Source organism: Delphinapterus leucas, chromosome 3, assembly GCF_059928025.1.
Source record: "Delphinapterus leucas isolate spDelLeu-1000000601 "Yukka" chromosome 3, BTC_Dleu_Yukka2, whole genome shotgun sequence".
Classification (NCBI taxonomy): domain Eukaryota; kingdom Metazoa; phylum Chordata; class Mammalia; order Artiodactyla; family Monodontidae; genus Delphinapterus; species Delphinapterus leucas.
The window spans coordinates 77,879,927-77,906,202 of record NC_143131.1 but is presented as its reverse complement, the minus strand read 5'-3'; the positions used below and the strand labels follow the sequence as shown (position 1 = coordinate 77,906,202).

The 26,276-nt window shown below is 36.8% G+C and overlaps 1 protein-coding gene across 16 annotated transcripts in view; it reads left to right on the top strand.

Annotated features, from left to right (window-relative positions):
- The window catches only part of MCTP1 (multiple C2 and transmembrane domain containing 1), a 357,505-nt gene that overhangs the window by 72,830 nt on the left and 258,399 nt on the right, over positions 1–26,276 (top strand). For 15 of the 16 annotated variants that reach the window (XR_016392454.1, XM_089908374.1, XM_089908376.1 and 12 more), the window contains exon 3: positions 22,804–22,946. The exons of the other annotated variant lie outside the window; for it this stretch is intronic. Coding sequence is in view for 14 of the 15 variants with exons in the window: in XM_089908374.1 (XP_089764500.1) it covers positions 22,804–22,946 (143 nt within the window). In the remaining variant the exon portion in view is untranslated. The remainder of the gene's footprint in view (positions 1–22,803; positions 22,947–26,276) is intronic. 16 annotated transcript variants of the gene reach the window in all.

Here is a 26,276-nt window from a genome sequence, read left to right as displayed (position 1 = left end):
AAGGGACTAAATTCTGCCAACGACCTGAATGAGCTTGGAAGAAGATCCTGTGGTCCAGATGGGAACTCAGCCAAACTGACACTTGATTGCAGCCTAGTGAGACCCTTACTCCCGAGCTCCCTGTTATGTCAAGCCTGACCTACAGAAACCTGGAGATGGTAAATGTGTGTTGTTTTAAGCCACTATGTTTACGGGAATTTGTTACACTGTAATAGAAGACTAATACAGAGTCTAAGCTAAGGAGAGAGACAGAAGGTACCTTCTTTGTCTTTGCTTCCGTATTGTCCAGACTGTTTCAATCCTTCTGGAAAATACTCTTTAAAAGAAAATCTTTGAGCCATTGGACTTAACCAAATCTTAAAAAGTTTCCCTTAATGAGGGTAGAGGTAGAGAACCAAATAAATTAACGTATGGAATTGTCAGATGCCAAGTTTTTTCAAAAATCCACTTCCAAAAAATTATTTCTGTGGCATCCAATGAACAGAATTGCTAAAGAGCACTTTCATTTCACTAAAACATTAACATTTAGAAAATATATTCACTAATTCTTGAGGTAGCAACCACTTGAATACAATAGAACTCAGTTGTCACATTCTAAATGGAAATGGGGATGTTAGAGAAGATTGAAATGACTCAGAAAAAATGCACTGCTATTCTGTGAAGACTTACAAATCAGCCCAGAAAAAAAAAGGCCTCAATGTCCATTAACATAGAGGTATTTTTAAAAGATATATCTCTGTCTCAAGAATAAATATTAATATAAACCTTCAGTGTTTTTAGTATCCATGAAAAGTAGATTTGCCTTAGCTTGGAAGAAACTAGTTTAATAAATTTATAGTGAAACAACTTGAAAGAAAATTAGTAAATTGAAATATAAAAATAAACATCACTAGCCTAGGAGAACAGCTTTGTCACACTGTACAGGATTAATGTGTCTGACAGTAGCAAAGAGGAAATTAGTTATTTGGACTTTATAATTTTTACAGACTTTTGTAGTGAGAATATAATTAAATGTGAAAGGCTAAAGCAAACAGTAAGCCCATAAAACTCTCTGTGTAAAACCGCCCTAAGCATGAGGAAGCTCTACAAGTGATCTTCCATGTAACACTGAAAGCTCTGGGGCTTTCCTGGAATCATACATTTGACTTATCAAAGATACTGTGTTACCTCCTAAACGCCAGTGACAGAGCGTACTACTGTTTTCTATTCATACTCGTTGTGTGTTCAGGTCATGCAGATGCTGGTGGTGATTATCTCGAGGAGGCCCAAGGTGTAGCCCACACTACTCCATCATTAAAATACCTCTATTGTGTTGTTTTTGCCCCTGAAATGTTATTCCCTGTGCCAATCTAAGGCAGATTCTACTTTCAATTTGTACTCCCTTTGAAAACTCTATAAATATTGCCTTTTCGAGAGTTGATCTTCAACATAGGTCAGAGGAACTTCTTAGAACACCAGAGATATGAAAAGGAACACAGAAAAGCACAAAGTGTAAAAATGTGAGAAAATCAAATCCCATGAACATTTGCTGAGCGCCTAGTCTGTGCAATGACTGGCACGCTGCCAGTTCAAGGAAGCACCCTTCACACCTGGAGTTCTGTAACACAGCAGCCCTGCAAAGTCCTGTGTTGTGAGTGACACAAGTGACAGTGGTGTTAATAATAATTGTAACTATCAATTAGAGAATATGTAGTATAAAATAGTAAAACAATATAGTGAGAAATCATTTTGAAGTTTCGGTGGGTTGAAACATGTAAAGTGACAAGAGTCACGCCTGGTATACAGTAAGCAGGGTACCAGGTGTTAACTATGTTAATAAAAATAACAACTACAAATGGACCTAAGCACAGTGTTAAGGTGTATTGAAGTTTGAACTACTGGTTGTCAGGGAAGAAAAAACAACCACCCTGTATTACAGCCTTAGTAAAACAGATGATGATCAAAGAACCGAAGTTTGTCAGAGGCCCATGATAACACACGCCAAGGTGGATGCTTTGCTACAAAACATGGAAAACAAGAGAGAAGTAGGGAGGTAAAGGTTGAGGAAGTAAATAAGAGCAGATTATTTATCTATATGTGCAGGGAAAAAAATAATAAAAACAATGCTAGTCACATTCTGCATTTCTAAAATTTTTATTTTTCATACTTTTAAAATTTCATTCTGGCTACAGAGCCAGAAAAAGCCAGACCGCTCAGCACGTGTTTTGAGAGTTCAGTAAACAGAATTTATGAAATAACTATCACAAATCAATGAAAAATTAGAGATTAGGACATGGGTTTGGAATTCATTTTTTTAGATAAAAAGCTCCAGAACTGGGAGAACTTGTAAAAATCTGTGATACGTGGATGACGGTAGCATTGTTGCCAGTCCTTAGGGCAAGACCTTTGATCTCTATACTGCGCTTCCAATTAGGGATGGTAGATGTGAAAATTTTAAGAGCAGAAAAAGTAAAAATAGATCTTATTTATAACTAAATGAAATTTGAAAACCTTAATGACTGGGGCTTCAAATCATTTGTCCCATTTAAGGTGGTGTTCAGATTCAACTATCAACATATTTGCTTATCAATATTATATTCAATTATCAATTTAATGTCAATATTCTATATTAACAATGTGTGTCAATCATATATTGACATTAAATAGTCTGTTTTACTGGTCTGTGTTATTAAGGAAAGAGGAGCTATTGTTCATTCACTAAAGAAGGTACTTGGTTACATTTGCCACTCATGCACTTTTTTTTCCCCAATTTTTGGTTGTTTTATCAAATTCGTTTATTGGATTTGCCTTTTAGGATCACTAAGATTTGCTCGTTTTCCATAAAATATTATTTTTTCCCAGCTTCATTGAAGTATAATTGATGAAAATTTTATATATTTAAAGTATATAATATGATTTTTCAAATTTAATTAAATTTAAATTTTGTTGAAGTATAGTTGAAACAATGTGATCTTTTGATATATGTATATATTGTGAAATGGTTACCCCAATCAAGCTAATTAGCATATCCATCACCTCATAGAGTTACCCTTTTATTTTGTGGTGAGAACATTTGAGATCTCTCTTAGCAAATTTCAAGTGTATAATACATAATTTTTAATGTAGTACAATATTATGTATATATCATACATAGTATAATGTATTAATGTATTATCATTAATGTGTGATAATCATCATGCTGTACATTAGGTCTCTAGAACTTATTCATCTTATAACTGAAAGTTTATATCCTTTAACTAACATCTCTCCATTTGCCCCACCCCCAATGCCTGTTAACCAACATTCTACTCTCTGTTACTGAGTTTGACATTTTTAGATTCCACATATGAGTGAGATCATGCAGGATTTGTAGTTCAGTGTCTAGCTTAGTTCACTTAGCTTAATGACTTCCAGATTCATCCATTGGTTCACAAATGGCATGATATCCTTCTCTTTTAAGGCTGAATAATATTCCATTGTATGTATATGTATATATACATACTTGTCCTCTTGGCCAACTCAAGTTTCTAGCCAAGAACCTTTCGCTGAGGACTCTGTTCTTTGCTGAAGGCCATATTTTAATGGATTTCTTGACAAGCAAAAATGAGTCCAGAGCATTTAAGATAGTGAGGGATGGTAACTAAGGAAGAATAGGAGAGGGATCAGAGGGTAGTAAGTCTGGAAACGTATGGAGGATGCTGACAACCTGATTCCAATATTTGGAAGACTGTTACTTAAAAGAGGAATTATTTATTTTTTGCTTTAAATCTGGAATCTAGAAAATAGATTTAGGTCTAATTGGGGAGAGTCTTGATGAAGTAGATATCTGACTCATTTCCACAGAAGAAATTCATAACAATTTGAGTAACTCTCTATTTATAATGCAGTACCGAGCTCATCAGTTGGATTGTGGCAGAGACTGCTTATTGTCCACCAGTATTCTTTTCCTCCAGCTTTCATCATAGAGCTCCCATGTTTTAGGTAGGAGAAGTTTTATCAGCTAAAGCTGGCATTTACCAACCTCCCTTGCAGCTAAGTTCTAAGGTCTGGCCAATGAGATATAAGCAGAAGCCGTATGTTCTACTTTGGGTAGTGCAACTTCTGGATCATACCCCTAAGACAAATACACAAGTGTTTCTCTAGCCTTCTTCTATCTTCCTTCCAGCTGGGAGATGAAGAGAACAAGAGTTGTCTTGAATACTGTATGAGCTCACTTATATGTGGAACCTAAAAAACAGAACTTAGAAAATAAAGACTAGATTGGTAGTTGCCAGGGGCTGAGGGATTGAAGAAATGGGTGATGGTGATCAAAGGATACAAAATTCCAGTTATAAGATTAGTAAGTACTGGGGGTCTAATGTACAGCATGGTGACTGTAGTTAACAATATTGTATACTTGAAAGTTTCTAAGAGAATAGATCTTAAATATCCTCACCACACACATACACACAAAAGGTAACTATGTGAAGTGATAGATGTGTTAACTAACCTTATTGTGATAATCATTTTCACAGTATATACATATATCAAATCATCATGTTGTACACTTTAAACTTACACAATACTATATGTTAATTATATCTCAGTAAAGCTGGAAGAAAAGAAGAGTAGCTGTCTTGGACCAAGGGTCAGAAGCTTCACACTGAGAATGGTGGAATTGTTGTATTGGGTTAGGATTACCTTTCCCTGTATGGTTTTGCATGAATGGAATGAATTTCTCTAGTTTAATCCACTATATTTTTTTGATCTCTTTGTCATGGCAGCTTAGACAGCCCTCTAGGTAATACACTGACACCCTTTATAAGAAAGTCTTTCATTAGGTTCAACTAAGTTTCCTTCTTCTAGTTTTCTCAAAAATTTCTCTAGGTACATCATAAATGTGTTCTTCAAGGTAGACTCATTAGTTTTTTATTGCTTTCTAAGTAATTTCCATGAGTTTAGCAGCTTAAAACGACATCCATTTAATAGGTGGATTACAAATTCTGTAGGTCAGGAATCTGGGCATGGCGTAACTGGCTTCTCTGCTCAGAGTCTCACAAGGCCAAAGTTAAGGTGTCAGCTGGACTTAACATTAAAAACTGGAACTCAGGGTCCTTTTCCAAGTTCATTCTTGGTCTTGGCAAAATTCAGTTCCTTGCAGCTGGAGGTCTGAAGTCCCTGTTTTCTTGCTGTCTGCCAGCCAGGGTTTTGTTTTGTTTTGTTTTGTTTTGTTTTGTTTTGTTTTGTTTTTTGAGCTCCTAGAGGCCAGTCTTAGGCCCTTTTTTTTTGACTCCCTCCATCTTCAAGTCAGGGACAGTGTGTAACATCCCCCTCGTGCTTCAAATCTGATTTTCCTTTTTGCTGCCAGGTAGAGAAAACCCTGTGCTTTTAAAGGAGGTTAGATTAAGTCCACCCTCACAATCTTCCTTTTGGTGAACTCAGAGTCAACTGCTTAGTAACCTAATTACATCTGCAAAATCCCCTTCATCATGTAAGTAGCAATAATCACAGACATATCATATTCACAGCCCAGGGATTGGGATGAGAAATCTTAGGGGTGCATTTTAGAATTCTACCTACCACAGTAGGGAAGACATTTACCACCAGCTCCCAATAAAGGCTATCTCACTATGTGCTGGGCAAGCCAAAAACATTTAAGAAATTCCCATTGCCTTAAATATGCTATTTTAGTGATGAATGTGGCTGCCAAATCTCCCCTGATGTTATTATACTCATATCAAGATAAGATAATATTGACATCAACAGGAGTCATAACAGATTCTAAAAATAATTTCTATTTGATTATATTGTTATGTGTAGTTTGTAAATCTAAATTTTAAAGGATGCACTGTAGATATAAAGATGAATGTAAGAATTCTCATTCATTGTACATGCATTATTAACCTGTAGGTTGACATTGTCAGCATATTTCAGACCAGTTAGTCTTTAGAAATTGTTTTGAGTAGGTTTTGAAAACAATATACTTGCCCTTTTATAATTGGCCCTTTGAGTACATCCTGTTTTATTTTGGTATATTCGCTAATAAAAGACTGATCACTTGACATTACATGAGGCCGTCTTAAAATATTTTATCCATTGATTTATTTGCTCTTCTCTTTTAACTCACTTGAAGAAAAATCCCACGTCCTTACCAAGGATCTGTAGAGCCTCACATAATCTGTTGTCCCTCCAAGCTCTGATTTCATCTCCCACCACTCTCTTTCCAGGTCACTCACTTTATCCACACTAGAATTCTTCAGGGCCACTGCACTTGCTGCTTCCTCTGCCTGAAATGCTCCCTTATTGGTTCAGGTCCCTTTTCAAATGTGTGCTCATAGGTGAAGCTTCTCCTCCATATCCTATCTAACATAACAGGCCCCTCTTGCTACCATCCCTTCACCTGTGGCTTCATGTTCCTTCCCACATCTATCATTACATGACATGTTACCTCTTCATTGGCTCTTTGCCTGATTCCCTCCACTGAAACCAAAGATCCTTGGGAGTGGGGACTTTATGATCTGCTGGATCCCCGGGACCTAGTAGGACCTATTTACATAATAGACATCCAGTAAATATTGTTAAATGCATCAATGTATTTCAGAAAAGGAAAAGTATACCAGCTGGAGAATTCCTTTACTCTGCAAACTAGCACAAGTCTTGTATTAAGAAAGAGCCCTGTCTTCTTTTAAAAACTAACAGAACATTAATGGAAATGGGAAGAGTAGCAAGTCTGGCAGAAAGGCAGAAGGCAAGAAAGAGCGGGTCATCGAGAAATGCAGCGCCTAGGTTGGTTCTCCAGTTTTTATTAAATTTACCAACTCAGACCATGGACTTTTCCCACACCCTGTCAGAGAGTTGAAGGGAGTGCTGTGTTGAAGACAGGAACAAGGATTCACAACACCTACTACTCTCCTCTATCTGCCGTCTTTGCTTCTATCGGTGACGACATGCTTTAGCAGGATAATTGCAAGTTTTGAAGTCACTTGTCACATTAAAAACTTACCGTTTTTAGCATAAGGGATGAAGATTCTTTTCATTGTTCCTCAAGTATTTTAGTTACATTGTAGGTGTTAACATTTTGCTTTGCTTATCTTTTTTACTTGCTTATAAAATTTATATAACCATTGACTAAATCAAATAATAAGATAATTGAAGAAGAGGCTTTAATTAATAATCTGGAGACATGGATTTTAAACTTGTATTTTGAAAAGAAAAAATCTTTCACTTGTGGAAGCATATCCTTTAAAATTTCTCTCATTGACAAACAGTTGACAAGAAATCAGCTTATTGCATCTTTGTTTTGATGACCTCAGATATATCATTGTGCCGATGACTGTATATATTAAGGATTCCACATGCTTGAAAGGGGTGTCTGTGAAACAGGGACTAGCAATGTTCTTATAGCTCTAGAGATCTGGAGGAGGCATCTTAGCTCTATAACATACACTTTATAACAGACCTGTCCAAAATAAAATACTACATCACAAAATGTATGTGTTCAATAAATACTGAATTTAATTTTAAAGTGCTGAGTTGAAAGTATTCAAACTGTCTACATTCTGTCCACATGGGCATCTGTCATCAGTTACTTTTTTTTTTTTTTGCGGTACGCGGGCCTCTCACTGCTGTGGCCTCTCCCGTCGCGGAGCACAGGCTCCAGACGCGCAGGCTCAGCGGCCATGGCTCACGGGCCCAGCCGCTCCGCGGCATGTGGTATCCTCCCGCACCGGGGCACGAACCCGTGTCCCCTGCATCGGCAGGCGGACTCTCAACCACTGCGCCACCAGGGAAGCCCCGGCTGCTCCTAATTTTATAGGAGGATGGGAGCTACTGGCCAGCCATGTGCCCAGGAAGAAGAAGAAAACATGGATATTGCCAAGTAATCTCAGACTTGGCTACAATCCACCTTTCTGGTCACCAAATATCTGGTTCACTCTTGTTCCTGAACATAGAAGGCATTCACCCTTCTTCAAGGCAAACAGCCCAGGGTCCCATATGGTCCCTGTATCCAGCTCCAAATCAAGGATATCTGAATAGAGGGAAATCCTTTATCATGTCCAAATGTGGTTCCTTGTAGCCCCGTGGACTGTGAATCAACCTAACACTTCCCCATACACGTCCAATATATAACAGCCAAAAGGAAAGCATGGGAGACTCATAGCAGTTACTTGTCCATAGCATTTCTGAAATCCCCATCGACAGGCTTTATGAAGGTCACTTACCTGGAGAATAGGGAGATTCCTTGACTAGAACGCTAATATTTGGGGAGAGTCCCCTTGTCTGTTGTTCTCTGTAGCAAGTAGCTCCACCATCTGGGAAGTTCTTTACCCTCTATTATCCTCTGTAGCATATCTGAAATGGGTGTGGAGGAGCCTGCCCCCTTGGGAACTGCACTGCATCCATCTCCTGCTCCCTGCTGGTGCAAGATCAGGGATCTCAACCAAGTGAGTTCTTTCTCTCAAAAACTGAGTAGGCTTCGTGCGCCAGCAACCACACCCAGTATTCTTTCTCCTCAAACATGACTTATTCCTTTGCTCCTCCCTTTCAGTGCAATGGCAGCTACGTTAAGGCCATCGTGCTTGGGTGGGAGGGCCAATCTGACCTTTGCCTCTAGACATTTTTAATGAGCTTTTGTTGTTCAAAGTCGTTTTAAAATTCTTTACTCCCTTTCGTTTCTACTTGTGGATCAGCCTGTTTTCTCCTGAATTCATCTCTTATGATTACTTACTAAAAGCAACCAATTTCAGAAAATACACACCTTCATTCTGGCTCTTCCCAACCATGTCCCCTCAAGTTCAATGGCAGGCAGACTGCCTTTCGGGTTACCATAGGAACAGTTTTACCACATGTCTACCATGGTCTAATGAGACTCTACAGCCTTCCTTTCTACCCATCACCCATCCACTAAGTCAATGTCACATATTTTAGGGATTCTTTTTTTTAATATCAGCACTCAGAATCAATTTTTGTATCAGTTGAGGTAAGTAGTGTTAGGATCTGTAAAAGTTAAACACACAAATCTCAGTGGTTTAACAAAATCAAAATTTATTTATTTTTATCACTTCGTTGTTCGCTGTAAGTGATAGTAGGGCTTCTGTTTCATTTGGAAACAGCAGGCTCTTTCTGTTGTGTGGCCCTGCCCTCATCTAGGCTCTCAGTGTTGGGGGAAAAGAGAGAGAATTGCATATATGAATATGTCATGGGCTGGTTGGGCCTGGGAGTAGCATTCAACTTCTGCTCATAATCCATTGGCCAGAACCCACTCCTCTATAACAATAGCCACACCTAAATAAAAGGACTTGAAATGAAGTTTAGCTTCTTGCCTGTGAAGGAGAGGAAAACACAGATGTCAGTGAAGGGTAGCAGTTTCATCCATAATTTCTCTGTACACATAAAAATAACCTTCCTTCTAAACATTTTGCATAAAATATGACAGCTTTTACTATATGTTTATTATATCTGTTTATTGGACATATGACATAAAATGTTAGGAGAGATATGTCATAAGCATATTCATTCACCTTTATTCTGGTATGGTTTCTAGTTGATTGTTCTGAATAAATCTAAATCAATCAATCAATCATAAATAAACACTATAAGCAAATTGCTACTAAAATGAGATTGTCTAAAAGCACTTTGTAAAACTAGAACAGATTGACCATTTTGAGGAATCACAATGAACGTCAATTACCATAGTTTGGGAAAGTGGCAATGGCAAAATGTGTACTGTTGCAGAAATGATGGCACAGTGCTTTTGTGATATTAAGCTTTACATATTTCAGATTCAGTATTTGAGAATTAAATTCAATGAGATTCCTAGAATCACAGTGAATAAGAGTGGGAAAAAAACAGTGGGAAATAAAGGGTATGCAATGTAAGTACTGGTTACCTCATTAGTTTCTGTTATTTTTTTGAGAGAGTACAGATATTCGTTCATTCCGTTATACAGGAGTGTTTTCAGTCAACCAACATTTCTTGATCACACACGATAACCCAGGGGTTGTATCAAACATCAGGGATCAGAAATTAAACCAGGCCTCAATGTGACAAGTGTTATTTGTGGAGGATGTTAGGGAGCACGTGGGAATGGCCTAATAATGTCCATGGGATGGCTCAGAGAAGATGTTCAAGCAGCAGTGAGGCTTGAACTTAGTACTGAAAGAGAACTAGGGATGATGGAAAAGTTCATTCAGGGCAAGGGAAAGAGATGAAGAGGGGCGCGGACACTGGAGAGAAGCTGTGGGTTTGAGGTGCTGCAAGGTGTTCTGTAGATTAGAGCTCTGGTGAAAGATGAGTCTGGAGAAATTAGCAAAGAAATACTTGTATGTCGTGCTAGAGAGTTTGAACTTTATTCTGAAATCAATGAGAACAATGAAGAATTTTAAAGCAAGGGAGTAACATCAGATTTTTGTTTCAGAAAAATTTCTAGCTGTAAGATTTTGGTGAAAGAGTTGAAGTGGGGAAGACTAGAGCAAGGAGATAAAGAGGAGATCATTGACTTTTCTTTTTTCTCACATTGCATTCGTGAATATGCTAAGGAATGGGTTATTCAAGTACCATGCATTTGTGATGCATTTTAGTCATACTGTAATATAACTGTCTTGAAATTGGTTCAGGTAATGATAGTAATCAATCAACAGGAGTCAGAAAACTGTTTTCATTGTTATTACTTACAGTTTTGATTGAAGAGGATTTTGTTTTCTTTTTAGAGTAGTAGTGACTTTTATTTAGTGGATATGTTCTATGGGCTCCAGTCATTTTAATGTCATATTTTATGGCACTTCCTTATACATAGGCTTATTTATGTAATCTTTATTATTATTTATAGGCTATTTTTTCTTGATTTAACAAATCCAGTAGAATTGCTATCTCTACATAACTAGGAGGAAGAAGTACCTTGAAAACAAGCATTACTTTTCTGCTATATATTCATGTATTCTTAAATGGTTAAGGAAAGTAGCTAAATAATAATTGTTATCTCAACTTCAGTTGAGGTAACAGAGAACCCCGGTTTTAGGCATCTGAATAAGTGCCCAGCTTAGCAAATATGTTAATAGTAATGTATGTATGTAATATTAATGTTTGTATTCATACAGTCAACGAATATTTATTGAGCAGTTGAGTACCTGCTCTGTGGTAGGTTCTGGGATGCACAAGAGGTCTCTGCCCTCATGAGATTTCTGTCTCATGGATATAAAAGGCCCTAAATAAATCATCTCCCCAATCAGATTCAGCCATGCTTGTCTAACTGCTACTCTGATGTGATAACAGTTCAGAATTAATGTTTGCCAAGTTTAGTGAGATCCATGGCTTCCTAGTATGGAATCCAGTTTCTGATGGGGGCACCTTACGGGACAGCTAAGCTCAGAAATGATAGTTTGAGATACATGGGACAGGTCGGTTGATTGGTTAGACTTAATGGTGTAGTAAACTTGGAATCTGAATTCTGGAGCTGTCACTTACTAGCCTTATGACTAGGGCAAGCAGCCTAATCTTTCTGAACCAGTTTACTCATCTATAAATTACTAAGAATATTAATTTATTCATCGATTGAACAACAGGCATTTATTAGAGGCCTCTGCTGTGCTGGTTTAACCTACCTCACAGGACTACAGTTGTAACTAAAGGAAATATTATATGAAAAGCCCCAGACACATACTAAGTATTCAAGAAAATTAGTTTCCTCCCACCTCAACTCATTTTTTTTCTTTACTGGATATTATCTTCCATTTTGTAAGTGAGAAACCCCTGTGCCCAGGAATGGCCACGTTGTAGGAAGAGGTGGTTCATACCACCTAGTCTTATGAAACTGCATTGAATAGAATTCAACCAAGACTGATTGTACAGAGTCAAATAAATCATTCCAATAAGAAAAACACTTTTCTAGAAGGAAGGTCTATTTGGAAAGTCCAGGACCAGATGGCTTCACAGGTGAATTCTACCAAACATTCAGAGAAGAGTTAACATGTATCCTTCTCAAACTATTCCAGAAACATTGCAGAGGAAGGAACACTTCTGAACTCATTCTGTGAGGCCACACTCTGATACCAAAACCATACAAAGATATAACAACAAAAAAAATTACAGGCCAATATTACTGATAAACATAGATGCAAAAATCCTAACCAAAATACTAGCAAACAGAATCCAACAGTGCATTAAAAGGATCATACACTGTGATCAAGTGGGATTTACCCCAGGGATGCAAAGATTTTTCAGTATCTGCAAATCAATCAGTGTGATGCACCACATTGACAGATTGAAGAATAAAAACCATACGATCATCTCAATAGATGGAGAAAAAGCTTCTGATAAAATTCAACATCCATTTACGATAAAAAAACTCTTCAGGAAGTGAACATGGAGGGAACATACGTCAACATAATAAAGGTCGTATATGACAAACCCACAGCTAACATCGTACTCAACAGTGGAAAGCTGAAAGCTTTTTCATTCAGCTTAATATCAAACAAAAAAACAACCCAATCAAAATATGGGCAGAAGACCTAAATAGGCATCTCTCCAAAGAAGACATACAGATGGCCATCAGGCACATGAAAAGCTGCTCAACATCACTAATTATTAGAGAAATGCAAATCAAAACTACAATGAGGTATCACTTCACACATGTCAGAATGGCCATCATCAAAAAAGAGACCACAAATAATAAATGCTGGAGAAGGTGTGGAGAAAAGGGAACCCTCCTACACTGTTGGTGGGAATGTAAATTGGTGCAGCCACTATGGAGAACAGTATGGAGGTTCCTTAAAAAACTGAAAGTAGAGTTATCATATAATCCTGCCATCCCACTCCTTGGCATTTGTCTGGAGAAAACGCTAATTTGAAAAGATACATGCAACCCAGCGTTCATAGCAGTATTATTTACAAAAGCCAAGACACGGAATCAAACTAAAAGTCCATTTACAGATGAATAGATGAAGAAGATGTGATATATATATATATATATATATATATATATATATATATATATTTGAATATTACTCCGCCATAAAAAGAATGAACTAACACCATTTGCAGCAACATAGATGGACCTAGAGATGATCATACTAAGTGAAGTAAGGCAGACAGAGAAAGAAAAATGTCATATGATGTGACTTATATGTGGAATCTTAAAAAATTATAAAAATGAACTTATTTACAAAACAGAAATAGACTCACAGACATAGATAACAAGCTTATTGTTACCAAAGGGGATAGCAGGGTGTGGGGAGAGATAAATTAGGAATTCGCTATTAACATGTACACCCTACTATACATAAAATAGGTAAACAACAAGGACCTACCGTATAGCACAGGGAACTATACTCAATATCTTGTAATAACCTAGAGTGGAAAAGAATCTGAAAAAGAATGTATGTATATGTGTGTGTGTGTATATATATATGTATAACTGAATCACTTTGCTGTATACCTGAAACAAATACACTATAAATTAACTACAATATTTTTTAATGATTAAAAAACTAAAAACCAAAAAAACCCCCAAAAAAAACCACTACAGGAAGCATATACTCTATCAGCCAACTTACCAAAAAAACCCAAAACAAACAAACAAAAAAGGATCTGGAAGTTGCATATGTCACTTTACACATCTTGCGGACTCGGCCACATGGCCATACCCGTTGTTTGGAAAATAAGGAATTCTCTGATGGAATAATCACATGTCCTGCTAAACTCACAGAGACTCTATTACTAAAATGAAAAAGAGGAGAAATGGATGTAGGGGTTCAGTCTGCCACAGAAGCCAAATTAGGATCAGAAGGCTCCATGGTAAGAGTATAAGATAATAAAAATACACAAACACATGTGCAAAATCTCCTGGACAAGGAGAGGCTTTGAATACTGACCCTGAGCCAGAGTTCTGGAGCCTGGGTTACCCACAGCAGTGCTTGTGGGTGCAGAAGATGGAGTGAAATGTAGTCCAAGAAGAATCAAGTGCCTGATTTGTATTTGACAAGAGAGGACCCTGGCAGTGTTCAGAGGATAGATTGGAAGGGAGAAGGGAAACCAAGCAGAAGGCTCTTAGAATAATCTAGACAAGGAATGATGAGACAGTGGTGGCAGAGATGATTTCAAGAGATATTTTAAGAATTAGAATCAGAGGGCTTTGGAACATTTATCAGGTGACATAGGCTAAACTGTGGTTGCAAGTGGAATTTTAATTAGAATTCCCAAGGCTTAGGAATCTTCATCAGTTAGGATAGGCTGAACTGTGATTACAAATACACCCCCAAATTACTTAATGGCTCAAATGTAATAGGAGTTTATCTCTCACCCATGTGATAGTCCAAGGCACGTGCTTCCGGTTGGCAGATAGCTCTCCTCCACACGATGTTTCGGGAAATCAGGCTTCTTACACCTCAGATCGCTTTTAATTTGTTATATTTTAAGAAACACGTTTTGTTCACTGGCATATATAGCAATAGAAATAATACTGTTGTTCAGTTTATAACTCTACATTGAAAGAAATGAAACAAAATAAGAATAAACAGATTATAGGAGTATCCCTGGGGGAGACTCTCTGTGATAAAAGGAATATCTCCTGGTTTTTAGCAGCATTCCATTGGGAGTTTCAGAAAATGAAATATTGCTACTCGAGTTTCATTGGTTTTCCACAGAAGATTTAACTTTGCTTTCCTAGAACCTTGATGATAATTTCCCAGATACATAAAATCAGCAAATGATGCTCTGCCCCATTTTTAAAAATTGTATTCATTATTTACCCAAAAAGAAGAAAAATATAATTTAGAAATATGTCCTTCAAACTTATTAATAAAAATGGTCCTGGTGTTTGACACGGTAATTTTTAGTTTCCTGAAAAATACACTTATGTGGAATGGCTCATTCTCTGTCAAGGGCATGGAAGTGAAATCTTATAGATCCTTGACTTTTCTCAGAGAAAGTTGAGAAATCCCCTCATTTTAAAGGTTGAAAAACTATAGACAAGAGCAGTTAAATGACTTTTCTAAGACCACACTGCTTATAAGAAGCAAAAGTGACTTTGGTCAGTATTCTTTCCAGCACAGGACTTACTGTGAGCAGTGTCACAGAATCCACAAAGAAGAAAATTTCGGGGTCAGTGGAGTTAATAACACTCACTGTGACCCACAGATGGAAGGGACTGCAGTCTAAGAAAAAGCCATTGAAAGCAGTGATGAAAAGTTACTAGTGACTAATACATCCTTGTTGTATAAAATGATACAATACAACATATATGGAAGCCAAAAAAAGTTACTAGTGACACTCAAGGCAACAGTCTCAGAAAAGTATTGAGATAGCCAGAAGAAAAAGGCTTGAGGAGAGTATAGATATTTGGGGTATAAAATTTTAATATTCTGATATTTTTTACATACGAAAGTTCAGTGCTTAACATTTTTTAAAAAAAATTATATTTGATCTTGTTTGGTTAGGATGGCTGTAAAAACATAGTAACATATTCTAGAAGAATTCCAGAGAAAATTGTTTCTCCTTAGGTAAAAATCATGCTTAAAGGATGAGTATATTTATACCTCCAAAGTCTGTTCACTGATCACTGGTCACAGAGGGAGCTCCCGGGGTGGGAGGAGCAGAGCCCTTTGGAAAGAATGACTGTGACATCCAGAACACGCTTCTCTATTGCACTTGTTCTTATGCCATAGATTAATATACAATTAATTAATATTCACAATTAAAGCAGTATTTGTCTAAATCTGTGTGAAAAAAATGTAAGTAACCACCCCCCTTCCATGTTGTAGTTTACCAAAACTTCCAGAAGTTACCAGGAAATTGCTTGTAGATACCACCTATAATTTATGCCGTGTGTGCAGGGGAACTTGAGTGAGCTGTATTTACCCCAAATACGTGTATTATTTTTTCTTACATATTCAGAACTCTGCATTTACAAGAGAAAAATAAGCCAAAAAAATTATTCATAAAAATCAATAGTCTGTTCCTGTCATTTACACCTTCTCTATACGGTGTGTCTGGAAGTTTCTTCTACTCTTCAAAGAAATTTATTTAGTTCAGTCCTATACTGCATTTTATCACAGTATTAGTTTTCATTCATCTCTGTGCTGTATCATGGTGACTTCATTAACCAACAATTTAAAAATCACTGGAATATTCATATTCCTCATTATGGAAAAAGATTTTAGTTTCCTTTTATTTATAACATTAAACCATATGTGATTATAAGCTTTTAGCATTTTAATTTTAATATAGTTATTTAGCCCTATGTAATGTTTCCACTGTAGGGCATTATAAATCTCAAAAAAACAAAAAATGAAGAAGGAACGAGACAGTTTAAGGAATAATTTTAATGTATAAATAAGGTACCTGTTTTGAAGATTTTTAAATCATTAATAAAAATAAATGTATATAAAGATATCTATTGCTCTGAGTATGCTTTGAACTTCTCTATTTTTACAGGCCTCTTTCAAGTGTGAAGGACCTTGTTACAGAACAGATATTTTCTCTGTTGTATTTGGTCAACAAAAGTAGCTAGCTTTAAATGTTTGTAGAAGGATTGAATACCTTCAGGAAGATCCACCCTAAATTTGAATTCTTTTTAACTGTTCACACTTAATATTTATATTCACTTCTCTTTTTCTCTTTTGTCTTTTTTCTTCTTTCTTTTCATCTTCCTCCTTCTCCTTCTCTTTCTCCATAAGACCGAGTTTCAATTTCACATTGTTTTTGATTAGGAGTTAGCGTTATTGAATAAGTATAAGCCCCTGAAACAGGAATAGCTGTTTCTGTTTCATTATATACTAGGTTTGGGATAAGACTGATTTAAACTTGTTAACCAGGAGGCTCATTTATTCTGAAAATGAAAAACAGGACATTCATTACTATATGGCTATTTACATTTTAAAGAGCTTTCATACTATTTTAAGGAAAGGAAGACTGCCATCTTGTGTGTGCTGTGTTTATTGCTGCACAAAAGGGGACCCATTCAGACAAGTTTAGTTCTATGTTGGACTTAAATTATATTAAAGGCTAAATAGTCACACAAAATGTTGAAATGCTCAGATGTCCTGACTCAAATAAACAAACAAAAACCATAGCTTGGGGACATGTTTTTCTTTACTACATGAAGAAACATTATACAAACCATCTAATTCCTCTTTTTCAAACAATTTGATCCTAGGATTCAGATATATACAATAAAAATTCTCTAAATCTAAAATACTCTAGAATTTTTAAAGCACAGAATTTATAATTATAAGATAAAATAATAATGTTTTAAAATAAATTCTGAAGTTAATGCTATCTGATAAAATGAATGTGTGAAAGGTTGCTCTTGAATATGATAAAATAAATCTGAATTTTATTTTAGGGCTAACACTTCCTCGTTTCTTCTTCTATATTTATTTTCCCTGTTTACATTTTATTATCACCCTAAAAAAGATTGTAATGAGGGTCACAGTCCAACGAATAACAGCAAAGCACAGGTTGCTAGAAAATGCCTGAGAACTGCCAAGGGTGCAGTAGAAATGCCTTAACTTTGAAGAGCAGAACCACAGGCCTCACAATAGTAATTTGATAAATGTTTGTGCCATCTTGTGGTTGAATGCAATATTGCAACAAAACAGCACTGGCACTTGAATTTACTTTTTGAGTTTTTTGAACCAACAAACTAAATCTCTTTTGTGTGTGTGTGTGTGTGTGTGTGTAATATATTTGTTAAAGGCTAACCACAAGTTAGTGGCTTGGATTTACTTGGAGTTTTATTATAATAAAATGACTTGAATTCACCGGAAAATCTATTACAATAAAAGAACCTCCAAAACATGTGAAACTTCCTCATCTATGAAATATAATAAGGTAGCATTTCCCAAAGAGAGATCAGGGATTATTAGTCCTGAAAGATACACTCAAGATAAATAGGCTGTACGGTCAAAGACCTGTCATATCCCCTTGGAGAGTAAAAGTGCACATTGTCTTATTTAAAAGCTATAGATGGGCTTCCCTGGTGGCGCAGTGGTTGAGAGCCCGCCTGCTGATGCAGGGGACACGGGTTCGTGCCCCGGTCCAGGAAGATCCCACATGCCGTGGAGCGGCTGGGCCCGTGAGCCATGGCTGCTGAGCCTGCGCATCCGGAGACTGTGCTTCACAACGGAAGAGGCCACAACAGTGAGAGGCCCGCATACCACAAAAAAAAAAAAAAAAAAAAGAAAAGCTATAGAAAATTAATCTGTTTAATTTTGTATTAAATCAGCATTTTCTAAATATGCTTGACCACAGAATTCCTTTTTAAAAAACAAATAATACCTATTAATATTACCAGGTAATAAAGTGACTACCTTTCAACATAAAAGATTAGAGCATTAGGTACAAATCTTTTACTGAAACTAAATTAAAAGAATGATGTCTCCAGTTCTGTGTTGGAATCACAAGCTGAAGGTCTTGAACTTTAAATTAAGGACTCTCAGTCAACAAAGGTCCCTCAGTTACAATAATAAGTAAACAATTAGAAATTCCTTAAAGAGTTTTGACTACTAAAAAAGTTATTAAAATTTAATAATAGCACCCAGAAGCCTCTGAATGATAGTTGGAAAGGGAGAAATGTAGCAGATTTTATTCTATGGAGTCAAAACACAGCAGGAAATGTCATATGACTGACTCACCACGTGTGTGCATCTGGAGCTGTTTTCCTGTACTTATGACTGTGAAATTTGCTGACATATGTACCATCTCCAATCCAGGTTATCCTGTGGCCAAAGCCACACATTTACAGTATATTTCACCATCATAATATCTTTTCAAAGTCCCTTAAAACAGCCTTTCTCTCTTTTTTATACCAATCCCTGAGATCTTAGTGCCTATCAAAGAGTCAAAACTCTGTCCCTAAACCTTTACTTAACCCTTAGACCGACTCTTGTTTTCTGGATTGTTATTTCTTCAGGCCATTGGATATTTACTGCCTCAAGTGGCATCAAGGATATGATACCAACCGTGAAAAATGTTGTTTGGAGGTGGCCTAATGTAATATTTAATTTCAAGTTCCAGCATCCTAGCTGTGTGACTTTGGGGAAATTACTTACCTGTTCCACACTATGTATTTGTATGTAATACCACTTGAGGGTATTCAATAAATGCCAACAGAACAAATGAAACATGGTTTCCTCAACCGTAACCTAGGTAACACTACAACTCGCCTCACAGGCTCATTGGGTGGTATGTTGTATTTGACATAGTACGTGTTCAGTAAATGTTAACAAGAGTGATCTAGATTCCTTTTTGTAATTTAAGTTCTGCATTCAAGACCTAGTGGATCACCCAGCAGGATTCTAGGAACGAGTTGTCCCTAATTCTAAGGGGATTTTGACAGTTAGCATAGACAGTGGTTGAGCAAAATGTTTCTGGTAAGGAGCAAGAAACAGATTGCTTCCAAAAAAAGATTTACATTTGAGTGTATAGGCTTCTGTGCTAAATCATAAGTTATGTCAGTTGTTTCCATAATGGCTAAATTAAATAGTGTGAGATACTAATATCAATAACTGTTAAGAAACACAGTCCAACTTCCTTGAAGTCACTTTTCTTGTAAAAGGCTTATTCATACCTATTTTGGACCAAAGAGATACAAGATTGTTATACCTTGAAGGGGGTGAACGGTTTATGATGATGTGCCAGAGAGAGAATTAACTGGACTAGGCTCCAGATTTGAGTTCTAGTCTGACCTGGAGCAAACCACTTGACCTTTCCTACTTGTCTCATCTGTAAAACGGAGGCAGTAGTTAGACTCACAGAGGCCTTAGGGTGATTAAGACAGATAATAAGTGTGAGAGTTTTTTAAGTGAGAATAAGTTACTTGTCAATATTGGCATGATTTGTAGTGTCTAAATGATTGTTCAACGTCTTTACATAATACTTCTGTGATGGTGTTTTAGAGTTAAAAAAGGAAAATATGGATGTCCATGTTTCCTAAAAAGCTGAATAGAAGGAACCCCGGACTTGGCGTCTGAAGTGTAAATTTGCCTTTCATCCTGTTACTTGTTAGCTTCTTAAGTGATTTGGTGCAAGTCACGCTGAATCTCTGGTTGCTTCTCACCTGCAATATAGGTTGATAATATACGCTTTCACCAACTTCACAGAGTCACTTTGAGGATGTATTTAATAGTACTGTGTACACTGTGAACTGTAAGGTCATTCATTTACTCATCCATTGAACAAATCCTTACTGAGTACAGGCTCTGCCCCAGACACTGTGCCACGTGCTGGGGCAGAGTCCTGCCCTCGCGGGGGTTATAGCCAACGGGAAAATTCCTACAGTAAACTGGTAGACATACAAATTAACCTATAAGTAGCATAATGATTAGTGCTACTAAGCAGAAGAGCAAATGTCAGGAGAAAGTGACAAAGAGACCTAATTCAGATTGGGATGGTTGAGGAAGGCATTCCTGAGCAAATTATATTTAAATTAAGGCCTGGAAGATAAGAAGTGTCAGCCAGGCAAAAGGGGAAGAGAGTGGGAAGGAGGGACTTTTCAAGCAGAGAGCCTGGCTGGAATATGTGAAGACTGGAAGAAACAGAGGAGAACTTCTAGTAACAGGAAAGCTGGAAGAGAGTAGGGGCCAAAAATGAAGGTGGAGAAACAGCAAGTTCTGTATACCATGTTAGATATTTTGGATTTTATTATAGGTGTAGTTGAACGGTGTTGAGATGTGTTAAGCAAAGAAGGGGGAAGATTAAATTTGCAGGTTTAAAAGGTCAGTCTGGCTGTCATATAGAGAATTAATAGGGGAGGACACGGAAGCGTGGAAAGCCCAGTTAGGAGGCTATCATTGTAGTTGCACAGCACAGAAATCATGGTAGCTGAACTAGAGTGGAGGAGAATTAATCAGACTTGGTGGTGTCCTGGATGGAGAAGGAGATATGGAAAGTAATTTTCCTGCGTCTTGCTTGAGGAACTGTCAAATAATGGAGACTTTAACAACCTGACAAAGCCTGAGGGAGGATCGAGGCCTATGTTAACACTGGAATGTCTATTATGTATCCAAGTGGAGGTGACAAAAGTCAGCAAGAAGAGAGGTCTACCACCCACATCATTAAGTCATTAAGTCATTCAATTATTCACCAAATGTTTATTGAGGAACAATATGCCTAATTCTGTACTAAGTGCTGGAGGTTTAAAACACAGTGATACAAATGGCTCTGATCTCATGGAACCTATTGTATTTTAGCAGCTGGTAGTAGCTGCATAGGTGATTTTAAAAATCAGAGACAAAACTGCATGACTGAGGAAATTCAGACGGGTACATGGATGTTAATATCTCTCAAATTACATGCTATAACACTTCCACTCCCCGGAGTGCTCAGCCTGTAGCTGGGGATCAGGGCCTTAAAAAATAGCCATTTTAACTGTTAAACATTTTGGTTCCATTGGCTCCTTTAAAGAATGCATTGTAACAGTTTAGTATTAAGCCTACATTTACATTTATAAACATTTTTTAAAGTTTGTCTTGTTATAAAATCAAGCTGTCAAAATGGGAGTTTCACAAAATGGAAAGTCGTTATTTTATTAGACCCAGGTCTAGTCATACAAAAACAAGGTCTTCAATTTACTAGGGGAATGTGGAGAGTTTTGAGAGAGTCCCCAAATGATTAAATAAGAAAATCCATATCCTACAAGGCAATCCTTATATTTAGCATAGATATTTATGTGTCACGGAGGTGAGTGGAGTATTGAGGGGGAATATAGGTAGTGAGTTTAAGTATATCAGGCTCATAATTTTAACACCTAACATTTACATGGTGCTTTACAATTTTCTGAGCCCCACTCATATTTTTCTTTAAATCGTGTAGACCATAGTTATCAACTATAGTTTCAGGCTGGACAAAACAGGAAGAATTACAATTTTATTCTAAGGGAGTCAGGTCATGTATAAAGAATTATTTTCTGAGGTTGAAGATTGTCACGCACTGGAATGGTTTCCTTGGGGATGTTCCTGATTCACCTTTTCTAGGAATCCTTAATAACAGCATAGAGTTATGAGGCCAAGATTGATGTTCATCGGTCAAAATGAGAAATGGTATAACATAAATGAATGTATATAGAGGCCCTTCCCTCTTGAAGTTGCAAGGCAAAAAAAAAAAAGCACAGGCATTAGAGCCACACAGCCTTGGTTGGAATCTTCACTCCATCTCTTGCTAGCTGTGTACCCAAGAGCAACTTATTTGATGGCTCTTATTTCCTTTATCTTCATAGGGAGCTTAGGAGGTATTAATGGATGACATGAAGTACCCAGGTTATTCAACAATCATTTGTGCCCTTCCTCTTGATGCCTTCCTCTGAGGCATCCTTCCCTAGCATTCTAAAATTGAAACCTGTGAACAAAATACGGGACCAAGGATAAAATTGATACCTGTGAAGAAAATATGGAACCAAGGATAAAACTGAAGCTCAATTTAAGACTCACCTTTTCCAAAACCTATTAAACTAGTGTAAATTTTTAGCAGCATATATGTCTAAAACTTGTTAAATCAGCCAAGATCATGGATCATCTTTTTTATAGTTGACCAGATGAAACGTCAGATTAATCTCTATCATTTACAGCATGAATTAAATTTATAAATGCAGCATGCAGTAGAGTTTTAAAATACCAGAACAGGGTTACAGTATTAAGATCAGAAGATATAATAATAATAATTTTATTATTATTTACTGTCACTTGAATATTTAAGGGAAAATTTAGGAAAAGGCACTTAATCCTTATTTTTCTCATGTGATAAGGTTTACTTAAATTTTATTCCTTTAAATACTTTCTAATGTTTAGATGAGCTATTCTCTTGCTTCTGTAGAAAAGCATGATTAACATGGATCAATTTGTATCTCTTTAACAGGGACAAGTGATCCATACGTGAAGTTTAAAATTGGAGGAAAAGAAGTTTTTAGAAGTAAAATAATACACAAGAGCCTCAATCCTGTGTGGGAGGAGAAAGCTTGCCTTCTTGTTGAACATCTTAAGGAACCATTGTACATAAAGGTGAACCATTTATTTGTTTTTCCCTAATGTAATCTGATATAGAAATCCCCGTTTAATGGTTTCTTATAATGTCTGTCTGTCTGATGAGGTTTTTCACCAGAGGTATATTCTGCTATGCACAATTCTAATCTGTTGGTGATGTGATAGAAATGAGCTATAGGGGAGGGGGAGCTGGTGGGAGCATCTTTCTTCTGGACAGCTCTATTGCCAGTTATATTTAGGAGAATTATGAAGTCTATCTCCTCCTGCTTGGTGCAGTTAACTGATTTAGTGCACTTTGGGAACGTATAAAAACAAGACTCCATATAATCTAGGAAGAGCTTACACAGAACACACCTTTTCTGTTTAAAAATTATAGCAGGGGAGACTTCCCTGGTGGCAGAGCGGTTAAGAATCCACCTGCCAATGAAGGGGACATGGGTTTGAGCCCTGGTCCAGGAAGATCCCACATGCTGCGGAGCAACTAAGCCTGTGTGCCACAGCTACTGAGCCTGTGCTCTAGAGCCCGCGAGCCACAACTACTGAGCCTGCATGCCACAACTACAGAAGTCCATGTGCCTAGAGCCTGTGCTCCACAACAAGAGAAGCCACCACAATGAGAAGCCCACACACCACAATGAAGAGTAGCCCCTGCTCGCTGCAACTAGAGAAAAGCCCACGCACAGCAACGAAGACCCAACGCAGCCATAAATAAATAAATAAATAAATAAATATTTTAGAAAGAATTATATCAGGGATCTACCATTCCTGGTTGCAAACAAAATGCTTTACTTGGAAGGTGAGGAGGGTAAACATAATAGAGGAAGGAAAACTCCTGTCTCTATTACATTACCAAAGATGGGGGGAAAAAAAAAGTATTTCCTTTCATTTGATGTAGTTAGAAAAAAAAAAAAAGAAGAAGAAGAATTTATGGAGTTAACCTTAATTCCTTATTTTACTTTCAAACCTGACTTCCCTTTAATTCATATCTCTAGGTACTTATATTCTTTTTGACTCTTATGTTCTGACTATCCATGCAGTGACCAAACGTTTTTCTGCTTTTTACCACATCACATGCCCCATCCTTCTCTCTAAATTGTCACAACTGGCACATGAGCCCCAAAGGTCACTTGATCACTCTTTCAGCAATCTCTGGGCATCCTTCTTCCCCTCAAATCTTCATTTGCATTGCTTCCAGCTGTTTCTGTTTTCCACAGAAAGGAAAAAGTAATCAAGATGTTACTAAAATCATAGCAGGACCATTTATCAAATCGATGAAAAAGAGAACTACAAGTATGTAGTTGATAAGTTTCTAGAAGTCATTATGGGGAGCATAGACCTGTATTTGCTTAAGAAATTGTCTCAAATGGACAATGGCTAAAGGAAATCAGTTAAATAGAATTAGTGAGCTATCTTTTAGTGTTCAAAAATCGTGACCCAAGAATTATTAATGTGAGAGTCTTCATGGCCAACCCTCCTCCCACCAAAGGGAAGACCTCCATGGTCAGAGATACTCCTCATCTCTAGAGAGAAAGAAATGTCTACATGAGAAAAAAGGAAATACCTTCATAATAAAGAACTGAGATAAGGGGAAAAAAGGAATTTTTAAAAAGTAGGATTAAGGAAGCTTATTCCTAGGGAGGTTTAGAAGAAATAAGTTAGAGCAGTTGCAACCATGAAGGAAATGGATAGGAAAGGAAAGCAGGGTTAATAAGGATAGCACTGGACCATTGGGATCTCATATAATGTCCCTTAAGAGAAAAATTATGGAAGAAAAGGATTAATTTCTAATTGCGTTTGCTGTGGATCTGTTTCTTGAATGGGATATTACTCTATGACAGAAGCATGTGGATCTCCAGTCTTTAAAGCGGTTACAAATGAATGTTCCAGTGTTACATTAGGTAATGGTTGGGTCCCTCTGCTATTCTTTTGTGTTCAAGAATGAAATTCTTCTGTGCAGAAATCCAGATGTCAAATGTGTATTTCAAAAGGAATATCATAATAGTCTCAAAAACGAACAAAAATCTTAGGTACACAGAAAAAAATGGTGGCAAAAATTTTTGTTTTGGTTTAAGAGAGCAAGAATAGATACACTTACATACTGAAAACGGAGACTGTAACACTGCCTATAGACCAAAGGCCTGGTTAATGTCACACTGGGAACAAAGAAGTTAGGAGAGAAAACCCAAGGGTGGTTTTTGTTTTTTACCACTTTGAGTTTCCAAAGTACAACATTATGTAGCCACAACTTAACTTCCACCTTACAGAAGAAGATACATAGTGAATTGTAAAAGATTTGACACTTTTTTTTACATTTCTACATAATAAAAAATAAGTTAAACAGAAATCACACTGACCTCTCAAATACTAGTACAAACATAAAATAACAAGACTTTATTTTTATGAATGCTTTATACTTTTTAATATGCTTTGATCTTTTTCATTTGATTTTCATTTTCTGGACCATGCATAGGGCTTCTTTTGAAAAAAAATTTCTGACTTTCACCTTTACTTTTCCCATGTTTTGTGTTATCTACTTTTTGCCTAATGTGGGACACACAAAGACCTAAATAATATACATTGGTGGAAATGATATTTTAAGTTACTAGAACTTCATGAAGATTGCATTATTTTCATCGTCTCTACATAGCTCTGTGTGATTGGCTTTTATATGATGCCCACATCCTCTGTGATAGGAAATTAATCTTGCCTGAAAGATTTCTTAGGGACTAACTGATTCTGTAGTGACAGGTAATATGAAAATGCATCCATGAACTAGATGATTAGAAAATATTGTCTTCAACCCTCCTCTCTATGGTTCAATGAAAAAGAAGTCCACATGCACACTGTAATCTGATTTCTATCAGTGTAAAGATTACCAAGGGAAACAAAATTCAGTTCTAAGCTAAGGTTATAAAATCACACTGAAGTTACAGTACTTATAACATTTCTAGTAAAAACAAATTTTAAAAACTCTTGGTAGTGTCATTTTTAAATACTACACAAAATAAATAAATACACTTTCCAATTGGTTGGAATTCATATAGCTTTTAATTTTGATAAAAAGAGAATATTCCTTCAGTTATGAATGACTTCACAGTAAGGGCAGGTATAAAAACAAGGCTGCAGAGATGGGCTTGAAACATATTTATCGTAGGGTAGCAGTAGAATCTGGGAGTTAAATGCAGTGCTTCTAATTGAGATAAGAGCCCCTGGAGCCTGCTGTGTATCCACAGAGATGCTCCAGCACACATCTTAAATAATAGAGTAAATTCAGCATCCATTTCCGTTGAATTAAATTCAGATTCTCCATTGTAATTTCACTGACACTATTATTCCAGGTACATGATG